At 43.9% G+C, this 25,602-nt stretch overlaps 1 protein-coding gene across 1 annotated transcript in view; it reads left to right on the top strand.

Moving 5' to 3' along the window:
* ZFP62 (ZFP62 zinc finger protein) overlaps nt 1-15,532 on the top strand; it is a 29,438-nt gene extending 13,906 nt beyond the window's left edge. The window contains exon 2 of the mRNA XM_080672767.1: nt 8,783-15,532. Coding sequence (XP_080528893.1) covers nt 8,896-11,499 — 2,604 coding nt within the window. The 5' untranslated portion in view covers nt 8,783-8,895 and the 3' untranslated portion in view covers nt 11,500-15,532. The remainder of the gene's footprint in view (nt 1-8,782) is intronic.
* The last annotated feature ends 10,070 nt before the right edge of the window (nt 15,533-25,602 follow it).

The following is a 25,602-nucleotide window of genomic DNA, read 5'->3' as shown; positions in this document are numbered from 1 at the left end:
TCTATTCTGGTCAAGGGCATGTACCTCAGTTGCAGGCTCAATCCTTGGTCGGGGAGCGCATGTGGAGGCAGCCAATCAATGTGTTTCTCTCACATTGATGATTATCTCTCTTTCTGTCTCTCCCTCTCCCTTCCACTCTCTCTAAAAATCATGGAAAAATATCCTCAGGTGAGAATTAATAAATAAATAAATAAATAAATAAATAATAAATCAAACAAACAAACAAACTATACAAAAAGCTGTGTATAGAGTGTTTTCCTCCCCTATCCCTTCTGCTCTATTCCACCCTCCCCATGGGTGGCTTTATTTTTTCTGGCTTCTGTCATTATTGTAAAAAACAACAAACCAACAGATACGTGCTTGTTTTCTTATTTTTCTTAAACAAAACGTTAACATATATGCTTTTTTACTGTTAGAGGCACTTCTCACTGACACTAGAGAGTTATGACCAGATAGCCCCTTCAGTCAGTGGGAGAAGGCTGTCCCCAACTTTGATCCTTTTCTCATATAAGTGAATTTATACAAGAGATCATTGCATGTGAAAAGCCAGTTTATTAAAGCGTGCACCTTTATTAAGAAGCAAAGAAAGCAAACCTAAGTGCAGAGAGGCTCTCAGCTCATCTGAAGAGCGAGTGGGTGTGGGTCCAAGGTGTTATATAGCCTCCTGTCTATAGGTCTCAAATTTCTTCTGCTAAATATTTTGGTACAGATTAATTCTCAAGGTCCCTTTTTACTTTGTTGTGGCCTTCCCAGAATTCATGAGAAGCACCTGGCAACTTGATCTTGCCAAGCCTAACACTGCTAGCTTTTCTGCTTTGGGAGTAAAATAGCCTCTTTTTTTCCCTTCCCCTTTGTCCCTCTCTTTCTGCATTCTTTCTTTAGGGAGGTTTTTAACCATTTGCCTTCAAGTGTCCTTGGCTGGGGAAGAAATGGCTTATTTACAAGCTGGCTGCAAATTGCCCACATCATTTGGCCTTCTATTAATTTTCCTGTCTCAGTTTCTCTATTCCTCCTGCCCTGGAATCCTGTAACATCACTATACAATATATCCTTGAAATTGCTCCTTATTGGTCAATTATAAAGATATTCTTTATTTTCTATCCGTTTTGTATTTGCACCATAGCTTATTTAACCACTCTTCTGTGTGTGGACATGTAGGTAGTTTTCCATATTTTGTAGTTACAAATAATCCTACAGTGAATACGTCTATGCATATATACTTTTGTATTGTTGGAAGTGTATCTTCACTATAAATTCCTATATGTGATATTTGGATTGAAGTGTAAATGCATACATACTTGTGTTTGAGATTGGCAAATTTCCTTCAACAGAGGTTTTGCCCCTTTGTATTCCCAATAATGTATAAGAGTGCCTGTTTCCCTCACAGCCTCACCAACTGAATAGATTGTCAAACTTTGGAATATTTGCCAATCTAACAGGAGAATTAGTATTTTAGTCTAGTTATTTGTAGTCCTCTATTATTGAGTGAAATTAAAAACACATTTAAGGGCCATTTTAATATTTCTTTTGGATCTTTTGCCTGTTTTTCTGTAGGATTTCTAGTCTATTTTTCTTCAGCTTTTGAAAATTCTTTATATGTTAAGGGTATTAGCCTTTACATATGAAGTATGTTGTAAATGTCTTCTTCCACTTTGTCACATTCATTTCTTTTTTTAAAAATATATTTTATTGATATTTTACAGAGAGGAAGGAAGAGGGATAGAGAGCTAGAAACATCGATGAGAGAGAAACATCGATCAGCTGCCTCCTGCACACCTCCCACTGGGGATGTGCCCGCAACCAGGGTACATGCCCTTGACCGGAATTGAACCTGGGACCCTTCAGTCCGCAGGCCGACGCTCAGTCTATCCACTGAGCCAAACCGGTTTCGGCCACATTCATTTCTTGATTTTGCTTATGGTATTTGTTGTTGTCATTAATCCTCATCTGAGGATATTTTTCCATTGATTTTTAGAGAGAGTAGAAGTGGGGGGAGAGGGAGGGAGGGAGAGAGGCATAAAGAGAGAGGGAGGGAGAGGGAGAGAGAGAGAGAGGAGAGAGAGAAGTGAGAAAGACCCATTGATTGATTGCCTCCTGCATGTGCCCCGACCAGGGCCAAGGATCGGAGCCTGCAACCGAGGTACATACCCTTGACCAGAACCGAACCCAGGACCTTTCAATCCATGGCAGACGCTCTATCCATTGAGCCAAACTGGCTAGGGCTTGCTTATGGTATTTTTGACATGCAGTTTATACTTATACAGTCAAAAATATCAATCTTTTTTTTTTTTTTTATTGCATCTGGGTCATAGTTAGAAAGCTTTCACCCGGCCGGCAACCCAGGCACCAGGAGGTCAGTTTGATTCACAGACAGGGCACATGCCTGGGTTGCAGGCTCGATCCCCATGGGGCCATGTAGGAGGCAGCTGATCAGTGATTCTCTCTCATCATTGATGTTTCTATCTCTCCCTCTCTCTTCCTCTTTGAAATCAATAAAAAATATAGTTAAAAAAAGAAAGCGTTCTCTATACCCAGGTTATAGAAGCATTCACCCATATTTTATTTTAGTATTTTTGTAGTGTTACTTTTTTATATTTAGAGCTCTCTTCCATTTGGAGTTTATTCCTGTGTATGATGTAAACAATGGATCTAATTTTATATTTTTCCAAATAGCCTTATAGTTGCTCTAACACTAATCAAAAGGCCATCTTTCCCCCACTAATTTGATATATTGTCTTTATCATATATTTTATTTTTAAAATATGTTTTATTGATTTTTTACAGAGAGGAAGGGAGAGGGATAGAGAGTTAGAAACATCAATGAGAGAAACATCGATCAGCTGCCTCCTGCACACCCCCTACTGGGGATGTGCCCGCAACCAAGTTACATGCCCTTGACCGGAATCGAACCTGGGACCTTTCAGTCCGCAGGCTGATGCTCTATCCACTGAGCCAAACCGGTTTTGGCCACACACTTTATTTTTTTAAAGAGACATTTATTTTTTGTTTTTTAATATATCTTTATTGATTGCATAGCGGAAGGGAGAGGGAGAGAGAGAGAGAAACATCAATGATGAGAGAGAATCATTGATTGGCTGCCTCCTGAATGCCCCCAACTGGGAATCAAACTGTGACCTCATGGTTTATGGGTTGACGCTCAACCACTGAGCCACACTGCCGAGTCTGCAACCCTGGCATGTGCCCTTGATCAGAATCGAAGCTGGGACCCTTCAGTCCAGAGGCCGACACTCTATACACTGAGCCAAACCAGCTAGGGCTGTGATATAATTTAATATCTAGTATGGCTAGTTCCCCTCAGGGCTCTTCCTTTTCTGATTTTTTTCTCTAGCAATTTTTGTGTGTTTATTTTAGGGGATTTGGTTTTATGTCTATAGAAACATAAAGGCCAAAAGAAATGGATAGAGCAGAGTCCCTGATGTATGTGCAGGCAGGATTCAGAGCACAGCTCAAAGGTGTGTTGGTGCTGATGATTCTGGAATTTCCCTGCTCACCCAGTGACATGGATTGTTCTGCCCAAAGTATAAAGAAACTAGAGGCTCAGTGCATAAAAATTCATGTACTGGAGAGGGGGGTCTGTCAGCCTGGCCTGCCCCCTCTCACAGTCCGGGAGCCCTCAGGGGCGGGAGGCGACCTGGCGATCGGGAAGGAGACACCCCATCACACCTCTGCTGCTGCCACTGTGGCAGCGCAAGCCTCAGCTGGCCCTGGTTACCTGAGCCTCGGGCAGCCCTGGGCGGCTAGGCAGTCGCCATCTGAGGCTTGCCTGTACTTTGGGCTGGCCCTGGGCGGATGGAGGGCTGAGGGGTCTGGGCACCTGCTGCCCCGCGGGGCTGAGGGGACTGGGCGCCACCATCTTGTGGCTGTGAGCACTACCATATATTTTTTTAATTTAATAAATCTTTATTGTTCAGATTATTACAGTTGTTCCTCTTTTTTTCCCCCATAGCTCCCCTCCACCTGGTTCCCATCCCACCCTCTGCCCTTACCTCCCCCGCACTGTCCTCATCCATAGGTGTACGATTTTTGTCCAGTCTCTTCCTGCACCCCCCACACCCCTTTCCCCCCGGGAATTGTCAGTCCACTCCCTTTCTATGCCCCTGATTCTATTATATTCACCAGTTTATTCTGTTCATCAGATTTTTTATTCACTTGGTTTTTAGGTTCACTTGTTGATAGACATGTATTTGTTGTTCATAATTTTTATCTTTACCTTTTTCTTCTTCTTCCTCTTCAAGAATATCTTGCAGCATTTCACATAATAATGGTTTGGTGGTGATGAACTCCTTTAGCTTTTTCTTGACTGTGAAGCTCTTTATCTGACCTTCAATTCTGAATGATAGCTTTGCTGGGTAGAGTAATCTTGGTTGTAGGTTCTTGCTATTCATCACTTTGAATATTTCTTGCCACTCCCGCCTGGCCTGCATAGTTTCTGTTGAGAAATCAGCTGACAGTCGTATGGGTGCTCCCTTGTAGGTAATTAACTGTTTTTCTCTTGCTGCTTTTAATATTCTCTCTTTGTCTTTTGCTCTTGGCATTTTCATTATGATGTGTCTTGGTGTGGTCCTCTTTGGGTTCCTTATGTTTGGGGTTCTGTGCGCTTCCTGGACTTGTAAGTCTATTTCTTTCACCAGGTGGGGGAAGTTTTCAGTCATTATTTCTTCAAATAGTTTTTCAGTATCTTGCTCTCTCTCTTCTTCTGGCACCCCCATAATTCTGATGTTGGTACGCTTGAGGTTGTCCCAGAGGCTCCTTACACTATCTTCAAATTTTTGGATTCTTTTTTCTTTTTGCTTTTCCGGCTGAGTGTTTTTTTGCTTCTTTGTATTTCATCTCTTTGACTTGATTCTTGTGGTCCTCTAGTCTGCTGTTAGGTCTCTGTATAATATTTTTTATTTCAGTCAGTGTATGTTTAATTTCTAGTTGGTCCTTTTTCATATCCTCGAGGGTCTCGCTAAATTTATTGGCCTTTTCTAGGAAATTCTTGAAAATCCTTATAACTGTGGTTTTGAACTCCATATCCAGTCATTTGTTTTCCTCCATTTCTTTCATTTGTGATGTTTCTTTGTCTCCGCATTTTCACTGCTTCCCTGAGTTGGTAGAGTAGTTTTGTGTGGTAGGTGTCCTCTAGGGCACAGTGGCTCAGCCTCTCCAGTTACCTGAGGTGGACACTCTTGGTGCACCCCTTTGTGGACTGTGTGCTCAGCCTTGTTATAGTTAAGTCTTGATTATTGTTGGTATCACTGGGAGGAATTGACCTCCAGGCCAACTGGCTGTGAGGATCAGCTGTGTCTACGCTGGGAAAACTTCTGTGCTGGAGACACTCCTATGAGACAAGACTTGCAAAGTTGCAAAAGCCTCTGTACTCAGCTTGGATGGGGCGGAGTTTCAGGGTAGAGCAGACAGCCTTGGTTTCCCGTCAGCCCTGTCCTATGAGGCCCCTGGGTCTCAGTGTCCCTCAGTAATTGCTGCAAGCACCTCTGAGAAAAAGCCGTCCTCGAGTTTCGCCCGCTGCCAGAGAGTCCAGTTTCTCCCCAAATGAGTTGGGGTTCCCAGAAACTTGCCCGGAACTGGAGTACAGCACAGTCGGGAGCTTCTGTCTCCCTCCCGCTTTAGAAAGCCAGCCGCGCACTCATCTGCCTGTGCATTCAGTAGTCAGTCCTCTCTGCGCGCGCACACCTCCGGACCTCTGCCTTCTGCAACTCCGAGTCTCAGTGTGCTTTCTCTTTTCCTGACAGTCCAGATTCCCCCCGAATGAGTCTGGTTTCCCAGTGTCTCGCCTGGGACTGGAGTTCAGTGCAGTAGGGAGCTTCCTTCTCCCTCCCGCTTTAGAAAGCCAGCCACGCACTCAGCCGCCCGTGCACACAGCCGCCCGTCCTCTCCGCGTGCAAGTCTCCATACCTCAGCCTTTTGCAGCTCCTCTGAGTCTCAATGTGCTTTCCTCTTTTCTTCTAGTTGTAGAATTTCCACTCAGCCAGCTTTCCTGTGGTTCTGGATGGTGTCTGTTTTGTCTTTTAGTTGTAGTTTTGATATTGTTGTGCGAGGCAGCAGTTTAGGTGTTTACCTATACCACCATCTTGGTTTCTCAGCACTACCATATCTGAGGGTGTGGCAGTCAGTTAGCATATTCCCTCCTTATAGGCTGTGGGCGCTGCCATATTTGCGACGGCATGAGGGTCAATTAGCATATTCCCTCTTTATTAAATAGGCTGGAGCAAGGAACTAGGCTGTGCCACCATTTCTCAGGAGCCTCTGAAGGTTTTTTACCTAATATCATGTGTCATTTTGTTAAGCTTTCTCAGCTGAACCACCTTTGGTTTACTGTCTGCTGAGTGATGTTTTTTCTTTAAATTACTTTAGTGATATTCTGAGTTCCTAGCTTCTTTTCCTTTTCTGTTAATTTTGAGTTCACCATTACAGTCACATAAGCATAAGTTGGATCGTAAGTGTCATTCTTTATACATGTCCACTTTTATTGCCCCTGCTTCCTCCTTATGTTTATATACTAGAGGCCCGGTGCACGAAATTTGCACGGGGGGGGGGTGTCCCTCAGCCCAGCTTGCACCCTTTCCAATCTGGGACATCCCTCTCACAATCCAGGACTGCTGGCTCCCAACTGCTCACCTGCCTGCCTGCCTGGTTGCCCCTAACTGCTTCTGCCTGCCAGCCTGATTGCCCCTAACTGCTCTCTGTGGCCTGGTCACCCCTAACTTTCCTCCCCTGCTGGCCCAATTGCCCCTAACTGTCCTCCCCTGCTGGCCCGGTCACCCCTAACTGCCCTCCCCTGCTGGCCTGGTCACCCCTAACTGTCCTCCCCTGCAGGCCTGGTTGCCTCCAACTGCCCTCCCCAGATGGCCTGGTCCCCCCCAGCTGCCTTCTCCTGCAGGCCTGGTCCCCCCCAATTGCCCTTCCCTGCCAGTCTGGTCCCCCCAACTGCCCTCCCCTGCAGGCATGGTTCCTCCCAACTGCCCTCCCCTGCTGGCCTGATCGCCCACAACTGCCCTCCCCTGCCAACCATCTTGTGGTGGCCATCTTGTGTCCACATGGGGGCAGCCAACTTTGACCACGTGGTGGTGGCCATCTTGTGTGAGGGTCAATTTGCATATCACCTCTTTATTATATAGGAGGGTAGAGTTTCTTAGTAGGATTGACAAGAAGTCCAGAGTACTGACCCAAGAGTCTAATACCCAGGGTAAGAGGAGAGATCCATATTTTAACCAACTCTGATCACAAATGTTAAATTGTCTAAGGTTGGGGGATAAGGAACTTAGAACTGTTTCTTAGGCATTAGTTTGTCAGGAGGTGGATACTGATGGAGTGCCAGCTATGTGTAGAGTACCTTCACAGGGACAAAGTTACACTGGCTCCTAAACTTTGGAAAGGAATTTACCTTTCCCGAGTCCTGTACTTTATCTTCAGGTTCCAAATATGATCTAATGACCTGACCTTAAATAAATATCAAAATAAGTAATAATAGCATATGGCACTTCACCAAGTGATAGACATTATTCTCAACACTTTACATATGTTCTCATTTAATATTCACCAATGAGGACACTGTGGCACAAAGAGGTTAAATAACTTTCTCAAAGACACACAGCTAGGTATTTGAACACAGGCAGAATGATGTTCTTTGCCAAATGGTTTGTGTTTTTGCTTTTTTATATTCTCTGACTGTATTTAGCCTCTTTATAAAGTAGGAGTGAAAGTCTTTTTGCCTGGCAGGACAGAGTGACCTCTTCCATGTAGAGTTCCTCCCTGGCTACCCTAACTAGCCATTTTCCAGGGTCAGAGTTTTCCTTGGAGGGTAAGTCCAGGAGGCCAAACCAACAGGTTTGTTTTCTGTATCCTCTCTAACATGACTATCCTCATGATTTTATAACCATCTCCCTAATACTTCCACTTACCAATTTCTCCTCTTCTTTAGTTTTGCCTGTCTTCTACTGATTATGTCTTCTTAACTTTTGTCTTATTAATCTGTCTCCTCTTCTTTAGAGATTTCTTCTACCCTCTGTTTGTTTTTCCATGACTTGGTGTCATTTTTAAAAAACTGATCAATGTTGCCCCCAGTTTTGTACATCATTTCAACCCATTTTAACTTACCCTCACCAGGGGTGGGGAACCTTTTTTCTGCCAAGTATCATTTGGATATTTTTTTAAAAAATGTATTTTATTGCTTTTTTACAGAGAGGAAGGGAGAGGGATAGAGAGTTAGAAACATCGATGAGAGAGAAACATCGATCAGCTGCCTCCTGCACACCTCCTACTGGGGATGTGCCTGCAACCAAGGTACATGCCCTTGGACCTTTCAGTCCGCAAGCCGACGCTCTATCCACTGAGCCAAACCGGTTAGGGCCATTTGGATATTTTTTAACATCATTTGTGACCATACAGAATTATCAACTTAAAAATTAGCTTGCTATATTTAGTCAAACATTTAATTAACTCACCCCTAATGCCTTGAGAGGGCCAGATCAAATGATTTCTGGGCCTTACATGGCCTGTGGGCTGGACCATCCCCACTCCTATGCTAAGATGTTATGCAGGAATAGAAAAGCTCTCTGATTTATTGAAAATCCATGGCTCTAGCATTTCAACATTAGCCCTACAACAGCAGAAATTTTGGCATGTCCAGCAGTTAAAAAATGGTAGCTATCACACAGTATGTAGTCATTAAACACTTGAGTGAATGAGTGAATTTGGATGTAATTCTTCCAGTTTCTTCTAAACAAAGTGAATAAGTATTTTCATTTTCTTGATTTAGTGTCACATTTCAAGACGAGGGGCACTGAGGATGAGGAATCAACTGAAAAGTGTGAAAATGTTGGAAATGCAGAATCTCTGTGGCTAAAAGTGGAAGGTCTTCACAAGGATCATATGCAGGAATCTAAGGTTGGTGAAACTTGTGATTGGGATAGCAAGGTAGAGAACCAATTGGAAAAGCCTGAGGGAAAAAGAATGATGGAAGACAAAAGTGGCATCAGGGAAAAGATTGGAAAAGCCAAGAACACAGCAAATATAAAGACAGAACAGAAAGACAAGGCATCTGAGAAAAGCTTACCTCTGAGCTCAAAGCACATTACACACCAGACCATCCCTATAGAACAGAGAAGCAGTGAACAAGGCAAATGTGTGGAGAACATCAATGGAAATTCTCATCCCCATCTGAAGCAGGAAACCAGTGCTTTTAGGAAATCCCATAAATGTGATGAGTGTGGGAAATTCTTCAAATATAATTCCCGCCTTATTCAACATAAAATTATGCACACTGGGGAAAAACGCTATGAGTGCGAAGACTGTGGAGGGACTTTCCGGAGCAGTTCGAGCCTTCGAGTCCACAAGCGGATCCATACTGGGGAGAAGCCGTATAAGTGTGAGGAATGTGGGAAAGCCTACATGTCCTATTCCAGCCTTATAAACCATAAAAGCACCCATTCTGGGGAGAAGAACTGTAAATGTGATGAGTGTGGAAAATCTTTTAATTATAGCTCTGTTTTAGACCAGCATAAGAGGATCCACACTGGGGAGAAGCCCTATGAATGTGGCGAGTGTGGAAAAGCCTTCAGGAACAGCTCTGGTCTGAGAGTCCACAAAAGAATCCACACAGGGGAGAAGCCTTATGAATGTGACATCTGTGGGAAGACTTTTAGTAATAGCTCTGGCCTCAGGGTTCACAAAAGGATCCACACAGGTGAAAAGCCCTATGAATGTGATGAGTGTGGGAAGGCCTTCATTACTTGCAGAACACTCCTAAACCATAAAAGCATCCACTTTGGAGATAAACCTTACAAATGTGATGAGTGTGAGAAATCATTTAATTATAGCTCTCTCCTCATTCAGCATAAAGTCATCCACACTGGAGAAAAACCTTATGAATGTGATGAATGTGGGAAGGCCTTCAGAAATAGCTCAGGCCTTATTGTACATAAAAGAATCCACACGGGAGAGAAACCTTACAAGTGTGATGTCTGTGGCAAAGCATTCAGCTATAGCTCAGGCCTTGCAGTCCATAAAAGCATTCACCCTGGGAAGAAAGCTCATGAATGTAAGGAGTGTGGAAAATCTTTCAGCTATAACTCACTTCTTCTTCAACATAAGACTATTCACACTGGAGAGAGACCTTATGTATGTGATGTGTGTGGCAAAACCTTCAGAAACAATTCAGGCCTCAAAGTCCACAGGAGGCTCCACACTGGGGAAAAACCATACAAGTGTGATGTGTGTGGGAAAGCCTATATCTCACGTTCTAGCCTTAAAAACCACAAAGGAATCCATCTTGGGGAGAAGCCCTATAAATGTAGCTATTGTGAGAAATCTTTCAATTATAGCTCTGCTCTTGAGCAACATAAAAGGATTCATACGAGGGAGAAACCTTTTGGGTGTGATGAGTGTGGAAAAGCCTTCAGAAATAATTCAGGTCTTAAAGTACATAAACGGATCCATACTGGGGAGAGACCTTACAAATGTGAAGAATGTGGGAAAGCCTACATCTCACTCTCAAGCCTTATAAATCATAAAAGTGTACACCCTGGGGAAAAGCCCTATAAGTGTGAGGAGTGTGAAAAGGCCTTTATCACATACCGAACCCTTATAAACCACAAAAAAATTCATCTTGGGGAGAAGCCCTACAAATGTGATGTGTGTGAGAAATCTTTTAATTACACCTCACTCCTTTCTCAACACAAAAGGGTTCACACTAGAGAAAAGCCCTATGAATGCGATAGGTGTGAGAAGGTCTTCAGAAACAACTCAAGCCTTAAGGTGCATAAAAGAATTCATACTGGGGAGAAACCCTATGAATGTGATGTGTGTGGAAAAGCCTACATCTCACACTCAAGCCTTATTAACCATAAAAGTACCCACCCTGGCAAGACACCCTATACATGTGATGAATGTGGAAAAGCTTTTTTCTCAAGCAGAACTCTTATAAGCCATAAAAGAGTTCATCTTGGGGAGAAACCCTTCAAATGTGTTGAGTGTGGGAAATCTTTTAGTTACAGCTCACTTCTTTCTCAACACAAGAGGATCCACACAGGGGAGAAACCCTATGTATGTGATAGTTGTGGAAAGGCATTCCGGAACAGTTCAGGCCTCACAGTGCATAAAAGGATCCACACAGGCGAGAAACCATATGGATGTGATGAGTGTGGGAAGGCATACATCTCACACTCAAGTCTTATCAACCATAAAAGCATCCATCGTGGGCAGCAACCCTATAATTGTGAGTGTGGTAAATCCTTTAATTATAGATCAGTTCTTGACCAACACAAAAGGATCCACACTGGAAAGAAGCCATTCAAGTATAGTGAGTGTGGGAAGGCTTTTAATATCAGATCAGATCTAACCAAGCATAAAAAAATCCATACAGGAGAAGAATATTTAAATGTGCCAAATGTGGGAAGTTACAGTGGCACATCACAAAAGAGAACTTATGAGGGTGGGAATGTTCTGGATGGGACCAGGATGAGCTTGTCTCTGTAGGAGGCAAAGCTTACTGAGTCTCAACTCAAATGGAAGAAAAATCTTATGAATGTAAGAATATCTGAGGTCCTTGTTCATGGCTTATAATTTACATAGTATAAACGAAATCATGAGTAATCTTTTCTATGTTTCAGTCATAGCCAGCAAGGAAGTCTCCAGTGTCAAGGTAGTTGAGTCCTATGTTTCATACTGGGGATAAAACCTATCAAAATGATAGAATGTTAAGATAAGACCTTCAAAATAAGCAGACATTTCTGGACAAACACATGCATGAGGAAAGGGTTTCAATTAGAAGTCACACAGTCACCATTAGAAAGTTCATATTTAGGTAAGTTCTGTAAATCTCAATGTGGGATATTCAGGTATAGCTTTGAGTCCCAATTATAGATTGGTCAGTGGAAAAATCCCAAGAAGATCCTCCAACAGGCAAATTCAGGGAGAGATAGGCTTCAGGGAATATACATTTATTTAATAGTAGTGATCATGAAATAAAAAGTTAATATAATTGAATGGTTTTGGAAGGAGGTGATGACTAATTCTGAAAATTTGAATTTTGTGGGGAAAGTAAAAAGTGTAAGATAAGAGAGAACCTCTTTAAAAAAAAGGCAGGTTGATTGGATTATGCTATTATAATATGATTCACTAGTTGAGTGGGTGAAAGTTTTTTTTTAATTCAAATAAACCACCTCAATGAATGATAAATGTGTAGTGAGTGAAAACCTACAAATAAAAGGTTCTGCTATGGAGAGAAATACAGCACATTCAGGAACTAATGGAACCCATCTTCATTATGAATTTGCACAAAAAGAATTGATTCAGGGATTCCTATGAATAGGAATGCTGAGAAGGAGGGCATTTCATTGTAGAAGTGAAAAAAACTAAGTAAGTACTAATAATCAGGGCATAGGAAATTTATGCTTCTTAATCTTGTAAAATGATTGTTTTGGATTGTTATTGTAAAGCTTTCATGCACTACATGTGTCTATTGTCTTTTGTAAAATATTATGAATATGTTGTTCAGGGCTTACTCTCTCTTGGCCATGAAGAGACAGATAATTGTGGCAAGGTAAGGTGGAACTCCAATAAAGAAATTCCTCAAAAGTAAACAGGCTGTGCCTGGACTTCAGATGGAGCAGTATGCAGGGAAAGCCATTTGTGTCACATTTTTGTGGGGTACGTTATGCCAGATACAAACCTCGGAGGGCAGCAGGAGCTAATCCCCCAGGGCTAGCAGCTCAGGTCTCACTAGAAGTTAGGTGGTACCTCCACCATGAGAAGTGCAAAATGGATTGAACCTCACATACTGGCTAGAACATAACTCCTGGGAATGGGCAAGCTCTTAATGGTAGTCACCACACAAACAGTTCTGTTAGGAACTGATAAAATTTAACAAAATATTAACTTTGTATAAAGCTGTTAACTAGGTAACTCAAAGGTGAAATGAGAGTCTTCTGAGAGTTAAGTAACCTTTCCAAGAATAGTCTGTGGGGCCAATCTGTAGAGGCTGAATTCCCTGTCAGGTCTCTCTTGTTCCAAAATTCACTTACAAGAGAAAAATCTCTAGCCAGATAGTGTCCCTGCTCTCTCTAGGACTTCATGTATCTAGCCACAAAGTTTACATGCCTTTCTCTAGGAGTATAATTTTTTCACTTTGTCTCCAAACCTTCATCAGTAAATTTTGACAGGAGGTAGGGATGGAACTAGGCAAGACATAGATAAAGCATTTCTGTCACTCAACTCTCACTTAGGAATGTCACTACCACACTTGCTCTTTGTCCTCTCCACATGCAGCACTGGCAAACATGATTCTCTCCATAGACTTGGGTTAATATATTCAGCAAATTCTTGTTGAGGATGTGCTAGGCACAGTCCACTGTCCTAGGCACTGGGCAGGAGGAGTAAATAAAGGATATATAACAGAGAAAGTCCATAAGCAAAGCTATCCCAATGGATGCTGAACTAAAATGAGGCATTCAGAAGAAAGTGAGCACCATTATTGGTCAGGAAGAAGAGGTAACAGTGGTATTTAGGCCAGACAGTTTAATTTTATTTTTTTATGAAGTGGGAGGATTGGGAAATGGGTTAGCCTGATGAAAGGCATCATCAGAAAAGCTCACACATCCTTCAGAGTGGCCAGTCTCTAGCAGGGCTGTGCCCAGTGGACAGCAAGGAGGGAGGCCATAGAGTATCAATTTTCAGGAGTCACCAGTTCATCTTCATTTACTGAAGATAAAACCAGTATGGTTTTAGATCACTGGATTACCCGAGGTTTCTGTGCAGCCAGGGCTGTCAGTGTGCAGTGGGTTGAGGCCCCCATAAGGCACTGCCTACTTTCAGGAGAGTCACCACTCAAATGGGAATTCTGAGAGCCCTTGCCTACTGAGCACTGGGACACATTACTACAAGACCTCCATTGACTCATCCACAAGAAGTGGGTCCTGGGGCCTCTTGGCCTTGAGCCTATCTAAGGACAGATATGTGCAGCTCAGGATGATCCCAGGCAAGGAGGGGTCTTTGGGTCTCCACCCATTCCAGGCAGACTGGTGCAGAGGTGGTTTGACTGCATCTGTTCAGGCTCTTAGGACTTGAGCTGGTTTAGGGACTACCATCTCCCACCTCTTTTCAGAGAAAATTTCTGATATGTGAGAAGAGAAGTAAAATTTCCAACATACGTAGGTAAATCAAAACACTTAAAAAAGTAGTGCCTAAAAAAACTTTAATTCAAGCCTTAGAATTGAAATCTTGGACAAGAGTAGGTAAATTGGGAGATGGAAGATTTGCATGGAAGAGGGTCAAAATGCTGTTCAAATGTAGATAAATTGTCATGGGCGGGCACTAGAATGATAGAAATAAAGGATATAAATCTAAAAATCTGGGCTGGAAAACCTCAAAGTCTAGAAAAGAAAAACAACATTAAAAAGGTGGGGCAATGCTTTCTGGTAAAGATGGGCTAGGTTATTTGTGTTAACTTCCCACCTAAACAAAAAGACTAAAATGTAGTTGAGATGCCTTCTGCTTCAAGAGCATTGAGCGTGAGAAGACAGTGTAGTTTAAATAAGCAGCACAGTTTAAAAATGGGATCCTGTCATCAGAGAGGGGAACTCCAAAGCAGCTTATTCTCTAAACTGTTTACTGATGCCACTTCAGTCACCAGGAGACACAGAAGGTCAGGGCCAGGTCCACCTGAGGTGATGAATATTACAGGAGACCTTTCCAAAGTTAAACTAGCTTCCCAAAGGGCTTTATCCTCAGGATAAAGTAAACCAGCAAAGCAAGAGAAGAAAAAGGGAAAAAACATCCCTAATGCCCTGTGGTCATTGGCCAACCCTACTAGATAAACACACCTGGTAGAAGCAACACAAAACTTTGGGAGAAGACTCCTTCAATTTTGACCTCAAGTAACCCTTATAGATAATTTTTCAGGGACAATTAAAGATAATCAGGTACATAAGGAAAAAAGGCAACGTAACTGAAAGCCAGGTGAAAAGGACATACATAGACTTCACATATTGAATTATTGGTTACATTGGGGTCAGGGGAGGAACTGTCCTCAAAATATTTGAAGATGTATTTGGCAACAGTTTGTGACAGGAACAAAAGAATTGGTGAAAACATGAAAGATATTGGTGAAGAAATTACCCAGAATGCAGCATGGAGATAGAAGTTTGACATATGTTTAATCATAGAAGGCAAGGACACAAAAAAAAGGGGGCAAAGAGAATGGGGCTGAAAATTTTCCAGAGCTGATGAAAAAAAATATAAGCCTACAGATTTAAAAGCCCAAAGAATACAAAGGAAGATAACTTTATGAAAGTCACACCTACACATGTCATATTGTAACTGCAGAAAATCCAAGAGAAAAAAATTAACAGCTAAACACACACAAAATCCCTTTAGAGGAAAAACAGACTTCTCAGCAGCAACAATGGGAGCCAAAAGAGTGGAGTGAAAACATCAGCATAAAGATAGAAAATAATTGTCAACCTAGAATTTTATACCCAGTCGAAATAAATTTCAAGAATGAGGATACAAATAAGCACAGTAAGACATGATTTGTTTTATTATTTACCAATAAAGAAAATTCTAAAGAACCCATTGTGATACAGAAGGACAATGATCCCAGATGGGGTCTGAGATATAAAAAGAAATGATCAAAAAGAATATGTTGGCAAATGTAAATGAATGTTTTATATAAGACAATAAAAATCTGGAGTTGTGAAAATAAGAGACTTAGAATACCAGACAACAATAACATATAAGTCAAAAGTAAAAAGGATTGTATTATATAAGGGTAAAGGTTTGTTTAATCTCATGCATATTGTAAAGTCCAGGGAAATAATAAAATAGAACATATTTCAATACTAGTAGATTAAAAATGGATTTTTAAAAATAAAGCAAGTAAAAGAAAAAATGGGTGGGACAAAGAAATAAACCAAAAAAGTGGTAGATCTTAAGTCAAACATACCAGTATTTATAATCTATTTAATTTCATTAAATGATAAAGATGGTCAGTCAATGTCTTAGTCTGTTAGTCTGCTCTACTAAAATACCACCGACTGGGTGGCTTATAAACAATAAACAAACAATGTGTTTCTCACAGTTCTAGAGGTTGGGAGTAAGCCCATGATCAGAGTGGTTGAAGATCAGCATGATTGGATAAGGGCTCTTTTCCAGTTTTCAGATTTCTAATTATATCCTCACATGGTGGAAAGGGCTGAGATGTTCTGTGGGGTTTTATAAGAGCACTAATCCCATTCATGAGGATTCTACCCTCCTGACCTAACCACTTCTGAAAGGCCTCACTTTCTAACACCATCACACTGGCATTAGGATTCCAACATGTGATGGGGGAATACAAACAGCCTATCTAATAAAGAGGGAATATGCTAATTGACCATCACTCCGTCACAAAGATGGCTGCACCCACAGCTGAAGCCAAGTTCCCATAAGGAGCCTTAACGAGCAATCAGCAAGGACCTGAGGCTACACCCTCCCCCACCCCCATAGGGTTTGACAGGGCACCTCAGGCTGCGCCCCCCGTCCTGGTGCCAGGCCAGGGGACCTGAGGCCATGCCCCCCGCCCAGTGGGGCTTGACGGGAGACCTCAAGGTGCGCTTCCCATCCTGGTGCTGGGCTAGAGGACCTCAGGCTGCTCCCAGCGCCAGGCTGGGGGACCTCAGGCTGTGCCCCCCACCAGGTGGGGTTTGACAGGGGACCTCAGGCCACGCCCCCCACCCCAGCACCAGGCCAGGGGACCTGAGGCTGCGCCCCCCTGCCTAGCTGGGCTTGACAGAAGACCTCAGGCCATGCCCCCCATCTGGCAGGGCTTGACGGCGACCTCAGACCTTGCCCCCTGCTCCGGCACCAGGCCGGGGGACCTCAGGCCATGCCCCCCACCAGATGGGACTTCAGGCTATGCCCCCACCTCGGCACCAGGCTGGGGGACCTGAGGCTGTGCCCCCCTGCCTGGTGGGGCTTGACAGGGGACCTCAGGCCGTGCTCCCCACCCAGCGGGGCTTGACGGGGGGCTTCAAGGTGCACCTCCAGTGCTGGGTTGGGGGAACTCAGGCCGTGCCCCCCGCCCAGCAGAGCTTGACGGGGTTACCTGAGGCTGCACCCCCCTGTTGGTGGGACTTGACAGGAGACCTGAGGCTGTGGCCCCTCCCCGTGCCGGGCCGGGGGACCGGAGGCTGTGCCCCCCCTCGCCTGGTGAGGCTTGATGGGGGACCTCAGGCCATGCCCCCCACCCAGCGGGGCTTGACGGGAGACCTCAAGGCATGCCCCCCACCCTGGTATGGGCTGGGGGATCTCAGGCCATGCCCCTCCGTCCTGGTGCCGGGCCAGGGGACCTGAGGCTATGTCCCCTGCCCATCAGGGCTTGACAAGGGTGGGACTGGCCAGGTCTGGATCTAGCCCAATGGGGGTGGGGGCCGGCCGGGTCTGGATATCACGCGATTTTGAGGTGCATGTGGGTGGGCGGGGACTTGACTCTGGGTCCCGTGGTGTGCCCCAAACTCTGACAGGAGGAAGGTTTTCATATACATTTTACTAATTTTCTTTCATCTCTGACACTTCTATTATAGAGAAAGGGCAAATAGCAATATTAAATTATTTCCTCTAATCCCCTTTTAATGTGCACGAATTTCATGCACCCGGCCACTAGTTCTGATCATAACAGGACAAAAGTATAAAACCCCACTAGATGCTGCATACAAAAGACTTGCCTTAAAAAAAAACACAAAGCAAATAGTATCTGAAAACAGGTATGTAGCTCTACTAATATTAGATGAAATAGAGACTTTGAGGCACAAACCATTTCTAGAGATAAAGGGAATCATTAAAACAAAAGGTTCAGAAAAGAAAAACAGTGGGAAGACATAATTTTAAGTTAGTATCTACCTAATAACATAGCTTAAGAGTAGGCAGATATATTCAAACAAAGGAGAAATATAAAATTCACAGTCGACACCTCTCTCACTAATTAATAGGACAATTAGGGTAAAAATTATAGATACAAATTTGAACAATGTAATTAGCAAGCAATCTAACTGATAACTATGGAACACTGCACCAATGTATCAAGGAGAAATATTTTTTTCTCAAGAATATGAAACATTTTCAAAATTTGACCTACACAGATTTTCATATCAATTATGTCTCATTAAAGCTAGGAGGAGAAATTATGAGCCATATGCTGGCCCATTAAGTAAATCTCAAACTTTATAAAATTGAAATTTTATAGAGTATGTTCTCTGCATAATTAAATTAGAAATTAGTAATAAAGATACCTTCGGCATCCTATCTAATAAAGAGGCAATATGCTATTAACCATCACTCCGTCACAAAGATGGCTACACCCACAGCTGAGGCCAAGTTCCCATAAGGAGCCTTAACGAGCAATCAGCAGGGACCTGAGGCTATGCCCTCCCCCACCCCTGTGGGGCTTGACAGGGGACCTCAGGCCACATCCCCCACCTGGCAGGGCTTGACAGGGGACCTCAGGCTGCGCCCCCCATCCCGGTGCCAGGCCAGGGGATCTGAGGCCATGTCCCCCGCCCGGCGGGGCTTGACGGGGGACCTCAAGGTGCGCTTCCTGTCCTGGTGCTGGGCTAGGGGACCTCAGACTGCACCCCCCCCCGCCCGGCAGGACTTCATAGGGGACCTCAGGCCGCACCTCCCGCCTTGGCACCAGGCTGGGGGACCTCAGGCCATGACCCCCACCCAGTGGGGCTTGATGGGGACTTCAGGCCACGACCCCCACCCCAGCACCAGGCCAGGGGACCTGAGGCCACGCCCCCCGCCTGGTGGGGCTTGATGGGGGACCTCAAGGTGTGCTTCCTATCCTGGTGCTGGGCTAGGGGACCTCAGGCTGCTCCCCTGCCCCAGCGCTGGGCCGGGGGACCTCAGGCCGCGCTCCCCACCAGGTGGGGCTGCTTGACAGGGGACTTCAGGCCGCACCCCCCACCCGGCACCAGGCCGGGGGACCTCAGGCTGCACCCTCTGCCCCAGCACTGGGCCAGGGGACCTGAGGCTGCGCCCTCCTGCCTGGCACGGCTTGACAGGGGAGCTCAGGCCGTGCTCCCCACCCAGTGGGGCTTGACAGGGGACCTCAAGGTGCACCCCCAGTGCTGGGTCGGGGGAACTCAGGCCGTGCCCCCAGCCCAGTGGGGCTTGATGGGGGACCTGAGGCTGTGTCCCCCTCCGGTGCTGGGCTGGGGGACCTGATGCTGCGCACCCCCGCCTGGCAGGGCTTGATGGGGGACCTCTGGCCATGCCCCCCACCCAGCCGGGCTTGACAGGATCTCAGGCCATGTCCCCCACCTGGCGGGGCTTGATGGGAGACCTCAAGGCACGCCCGCCCCCCGCCCCCACCCTGGTCTTGGCTGGGGGACCTCAGGCCACGCCCCCCGTCCTGGCGCTGGGCCAGGGAACCTGAGGCTACGTCCCCTGCCTGGCGGGGCTTGACAGGGGTGGGAATGGCCAGGTCTGGATCTAGCCCAGCCGTGGGCAAACTACAGCCTGCGGGCCAGATCCGGCTGTTCTATCCGGTTCTCTTGCTCTCCCCTCCACTCCTTTACTTTGAATTTATATTAGTTCACACAAACACTCCATCCATGCTTTTGTTCCGGCCCTCCGGTCCAGTTTAAGAACCCATTGTGGCCCTCGAGTCAAAAAGTTTGCCCACCCCTGAATCCTAGCCCAATGGGGGCGGGGGCCGGCCGGGTCTGGATCTCACGCGATTTTGAGGCAACTGTGGGTGGGTAGGAACTTGACTCTGGGTCCCGTGGTGTGCCCCAGACTCTGACAGGAGGAAGGTTTTCATATACATTTTACTAATTTTCTTTCATCTCTGACACTTTTATTACAGAGAAAGGGCAAATAGCAATATTAAAATATTTCCTCTAATTAATCCCCTTTTAATGTGTACAAATTTTGAGCACCGGGCCACTAGTCCCATTATATTCAGAAACTTACAAATACATTTCTTTTTAGTAGATGTATTTTTATTTATTTCAGAGAGGAAGAGAGAGAGAGAAATAGCAGTGATGAGAATCATTAATTGGCTGCCTCTTGCACAACCCCTACTGGGGAGCAAGCCCACAACCTGGGCCTGTGTCCTGACCGGAAATTGAATTGTGACCTCCTGGTTCATAGGTGGACACTCAACCACAGAGTCACTGTGGCTGGGTATACATTTCTTAATCGTAGTTCAAAAAAGAAAATATTTTGAACAAATAATGAAAATACTACATATCAAGACCAGTAGGATATTGCTTAAGCAGTCTTTAGACATTGATAAAGCAAGTAAAAGAAAAAATATTTTCTAAAAATATATTTTAGAAAAATCAGAAAACCTAGCACCACATTCAAAATAAGTCCCAAAAAAGTTAAAATAAAGATGTAATAAATGGCAGACATTTATGAAATAGAAAAATGTACAATACAGAGGCTCAGTTAAGCCAAGTGTGTGTGTGAGAGTGTGTGTGTGTGTTAGAAAAGACTAATAATGACAAACCTTGGTAAAATTAATAAAAAAAGAGAACTCATAAATAACTAAAGTCAGGATTGAAAGGGAAAATGGAGCACTGTAAAATGTTTTCCTTTGGACATACACTGACCTTCTAGCCTGCTAATACTGAGAGAATAACCCACTCCTGAATTCCTTGAGTCAATAAGTCCGAGAATAGGATGCAACAAGATGAGCCAAATCACAAAGAAACAACTCATTTCTGTAAGATTGTGATATCCACCTGACCAAAGCCCACCAAAATTGCAGTGGGCACTGCTACTTTATTTACCCTGTAAGGCCCCTCACATTCTCATGGTCGTAGACATTCTCTGAGGTATTTACTTGTTGCAACAGTTTGAATAAAGCACTCATTCCCTTGTAGTTGAAGTCTCACAGAATTTCTAAAGTTTGATGTTATTTTACAATTTTATGCTATTAAATTAGAAATTTAGGTGAAAAGATAACATTCCTAGAAATAAAACTTACCAAAACTTTACTAAGGGTCTCATGACATATGGATGTGGGGAGTATGAGGAGTGTATAGGATGAGTTCAGTTCTTATGGCATGAAAAGGAGGATCGAGGGTTGGAGCATCGTCCAGTACACCAACAGTTTGTGGAGCAATGCATGGTTGCTGGTTCAACTTCTGGTCAGGACACACGCCTGAGTTGTGGGCTCGATCCCCGATAGGGGGTGTCCAGGAGGCAGCCAGTCCATGTTTCATTCTCTCTCTCTAAAAATCAAAAAAAATTTTTTAAGTTTGATCCTCGGTCAGGGCAATAGATTGATGTTTTTTTCTCTTACATCTATGTTTATCTCTCTCCCTTCCTCTCTCTCTAAAGTCAATAAACATATCCTCGGGTGAGGATTAAAAATAATAAAAATATTAAAAACTAAAGGAACAAGAGGAGAAGGGGAGAGGGGAGGGAGGGGAAAGAAAGCAGGGAGGGAAACCTTGATCAACAGCAAAGCCTTCCACAGGCATGCACTCTTTATTTCTTCTGGTGAATTTGAAAATGAAAGCTTGAGAAATTATTTTAATCTGGGTTTGTTTGCAGAGACTAGGTATGAAAGGGTACTGAGGACCAGTCATGCAATTCAAGGGAATTTTTCCTCGTGGGATTAAGAAATGAGGGTTAGGAGGACAGACGGGAACCTGAAGTCTGCCTGCATCTGGACCTTGAGGAATTGGTTGCACCTGACCCCGGGGGTTCCCTGGGCTGGAAGTTCTCCATGCCTTTTTCCCGGCCTCAGCCTGGAGTCACAGAGGAGGTCACAGTGTAACCCAATTCATTTTTCCCCAAGTATTTCCCATTTAGCTTTGGAAGTTTTTCTCAGGCCATGCATAGTATCAGTTATGCTCAGGAAGGAGTTTGTGTGAACCCTGTGTAGAGGCGACAAAGTGTAGTGGCCACGATCACTGACTCTCCACTTGGGTTCAAATGAAGACTCACTCGCAGGTGACTTTACACAAGTAACTAAAGCTGTTTTTATGCTGTGTCCTTATCTGTCTCTTACAAGGATAATAGTAGTTGGACCTCGTAGGTTGTAAGGAAGGTTGGAGAAGTTGGTGTTTATTAGAGTCCTTAGAAGTATGCCTGGAATGAGAAGCGTTTGTATATGGGTGTGGTAAGTCTGGCGCTGTGGTGGCCTCCATCCCAGGACTAGCATCTGGACACTCAGGTAGTGAAAGCAGCCCCATCTGGAAGCCAAGCTAATTCCCCAAGGGCCACCCCACACACAGACACAACCTGAGTCAAGATTTGAGAAAATAACTTTTTGATCTGGTTACTCAGTAGTACCTTGCTTGTAAGCAAGCAATCCATTGTTTCTAAACAAACTTGCTTTGCTTTGTCAGACTGGAGAGGCGTCAGCAGGAGGGGCCTCCATCTCTATTCGTTGACCCAAGAGTGCTGGGTGGGGTGCCGCTGCTTCCCACTTGCTTCTCCAGGTTAGGCAGCCTGCCCGCTCATGCTTTTTGCATTTCCCTCCCCAGTCCTTCTTGGCAACAGGTGTGCTGGAGATTAATGCAGGAAAGGTTGCTGAGAACCAAGCTTCCACCATCTTAACGAGTACTGTTTTGGGTGAGTGTCTCTTAAGGTCTCAAAAGATAGAGGTCGTGAGGTGGGCAGGGTAAAGCTCCGGAGGAGGGCAGAAGTTCCTCTGGTCTCAGATGCAAACCTTAGGGTCAGTATTTCAGTGAATGCAATTATGAATTTATTTCTTTTCCTGTCTGTAATCTCTCCATCTAAAAATGAGGGGAAAGACCCAACTCACAAGTTTATTTTTGTTGTTAATTCTCACTTGAGGATATTTTTCCATTGATTTTTAGAGAGAATGGAAGGGAGAGGGAGAGACAGAGAGAAACATCGATTGGTTGCCTCCTGCATGCACTCCGACCAGGGCTGGGGAACCTACAACCAAGGTACATGCCCTTGACTGGAATTGAACTCAGGACCCTTCAGTCTACAGGCCAATGCTCTATCCACTAAGCCAAATTGGCTAGGGTCTCACAAGCTTATTTTAAAGAATAATTAAAAAGTACTTAGTATTTTGTAAATCTTCATACAAAACTTTATTGTTAAATTGACTAAAGATCTGTCTAATTTTTAAATGTTAAATGAACAAGATAATGAAGATGCGAGCAAAAATTAAAACATAAAACAACACAGGAGAAATGATCAAAAGTTGATACTTTGAAAAAGAGTATTAAAATTGATAAACCTCTGGTGTGAAAAACAAGAAAGAACAGAAAGCACAAATAATAACAGATCCCATAGGATTTTTAGAAGTTTGTGGGGTTTTTAAAATTTCCAAACATACAGGGACTTCCTAGTTATATTTTTGTTATTACTTTGTGGTCTGAAAACATAATGTATCTGATTTCTATCCTTTGAAATGTGTTGAGACTTGCTCATGGCTCAGCACGTGTTTCTCAGGGAAGGTTCCCTGGGCATGTGAGAAGAATGTGTTTTGCAGATCCTAGGTGCAGTCACCTAGATAAAGCCAGTAGATCAAGTTTGTAATGTATTGTTCAGATTTTCTCTGCTCTTCAGGAATGGTTATCTGCTTGTTCTATCAATTAATGAGATAATTGTTGACATTCATTTCTACTATAATTCTGTGAATTTTGCTTTATATATTAAAGGCCTTGTTATTAGGTGCATATCAATATATCTTCCTGATGATTGAAACTTTAAGAAGTAAATATCTGCCCTAGCCTGTTGGGCTCAGTGGATAGAGCATCAGCCTGCGGACTGAAGGGACCCAGGTTCGATTCTGGTCAAGGGCACATGCGTGGGTTGCGGGCTCAATCCCCAGTAGGGGGCATACAGGAGACAGCCAATCAATGATTCTCTCTCATCATTGATGTTTCTCTCTCTTCCTCTCTGAAATCAATAAAAATATATATATTAAAAAAAAGCAGTAAACATCTATCTGTGGTAATGCCTTTTGTTTACTTAAACTCATTTTTCTGGTATTAATAACATAAGCTTATTTTTTATTGTTACATGGCATATCTCTTTCCATCCTTTTACTTTTTAAAGAATATGTTTTTATTGATTTTTAGATAAAGAGAGAGAGGGAGAAAGAAATAGAAACATCTATGAGGGAGACTCATGGATCAACTGCCTCCTGCATGCCCTCTACTGGAGATCAAGCCTGTAACCCAGGCATGTGCCTCGACCTGGAATAGAACTTGGGACCTCTGGTCCATGGGATGATGCTCAATCCACTGAGCCACACTATCTGGGCCCATCCTTTTACTTTCAACGTTTCTGTATTTCTGTTTAGATGTGTCTCTTGGAAATAACATATAGTTGTTTTAATTCAGTATGATAACTTCTTTTAACAGGATCATTAGGCCTTTAATGTATAATTTCTGATATGTTTAAGCTTAAATCTTATTCACTGCCCCATCTGATCCAAGTTCTGTTATCTCTTTTCTTGCCTTCTTTCTGATGGGTTAGGATTATTCTATTAGAATTCTGTTAAAATTATCCTACTATTCTATTTTCCCTAAATTGGTTCAGAAGTTATATACTTTATCTCCTTTTAATGGCTGAGTAATCAAAAGATCCATTTGTAATACATTATTACTATCTTCCACACCAAATTTTTATTAATTTTTAAAAATATATATTTTATTGATTTTTTTACAGAGAGGAAGGGAGAGGGCTAGAGAGTTAGAAACATCGATCAGCTGCCTCCTGCACACTCCCTACTGGGTATGTGCCCGCAACCAAGGTTACATGTCCTTGATCGGAATCGAACCTGGGACCCTTGAGTCCGCAGGCCAACGCTCTATCCACTGAGCCAAACCGGTTAGGGATCAACACCAACTTAAAAAAAAAAATTAGTATTGTTGAGCCCTAGCCAGTTTGGCTCAATGAATAGAGCATCGGCCTGCGGACTGAAGGGTCTCGGGTTTGATTCCACTCAACGGCACATGCCCGGGTTGCGATCCCCAGTGAGGGGTGTGCAGGAGGCAGCCGATCAATGATTCTTTCATCATTGATGTTTCATCTCTCTTCCTTATTCTCTGAAATAAATAAAAAATATATTTAAAAAAAAATCTGTATTGTTGAAAGTATTACGTATGTCCCCCTTCCCGCCCCCCACATTGACCCCCTCCAGCCCTCTCTCCCTCCAGGCCTTCACCACCCTATTGTCTGTGTCCATGGGTTATGCATACTAGTATATGCATACAAGTTCTTTGGTTGATCACCTCCCACCCATCCATCCTCCCATACCTTCCCTCTGAGATTCCACACTCTGTTCCATGCTTCTGAAGTTCAAATTTAACTGGGTGTCCTGTATTTTATCTGGCAACCCAATTGGTTGCATGCCCTATCCCTTTTCTTTGCAGGTCCTGAATCTTATGGGTGGGTCCAGGCTGGACAGAACTGGATGCTGCTGGGAGGAAGGGGGACGTCTGGCTGGGCCTCTTTCTGCTCCTTCTCAGTTTTCATTCCTGGCTGCACACACCGTAGCCCCCTCATCTGGTGGGTATCCTCTCCCACAGGGAATTGGGTTGGCGAGGAGGCCCAAACCCTCCTCCTGATCTGTCCACTTGACCCTGGGAGCCTCCT

Source organism: Plecotus auritus (assembly GCF_963455305.1).
Source record: "Plecotus auritus genome assembly, chromosome: 6".
NCBI lineage: Eukaryota > Metazoa > Chordata > Mammalia > Chiroptera > Vespertilionidae > Plecotus > Plecotus auritus.
The sequence above is the reverse complement of the archived record's forward strand: the minus strand, read 5'-3'. Positions and strand labels throughout refer to the sequence as shown.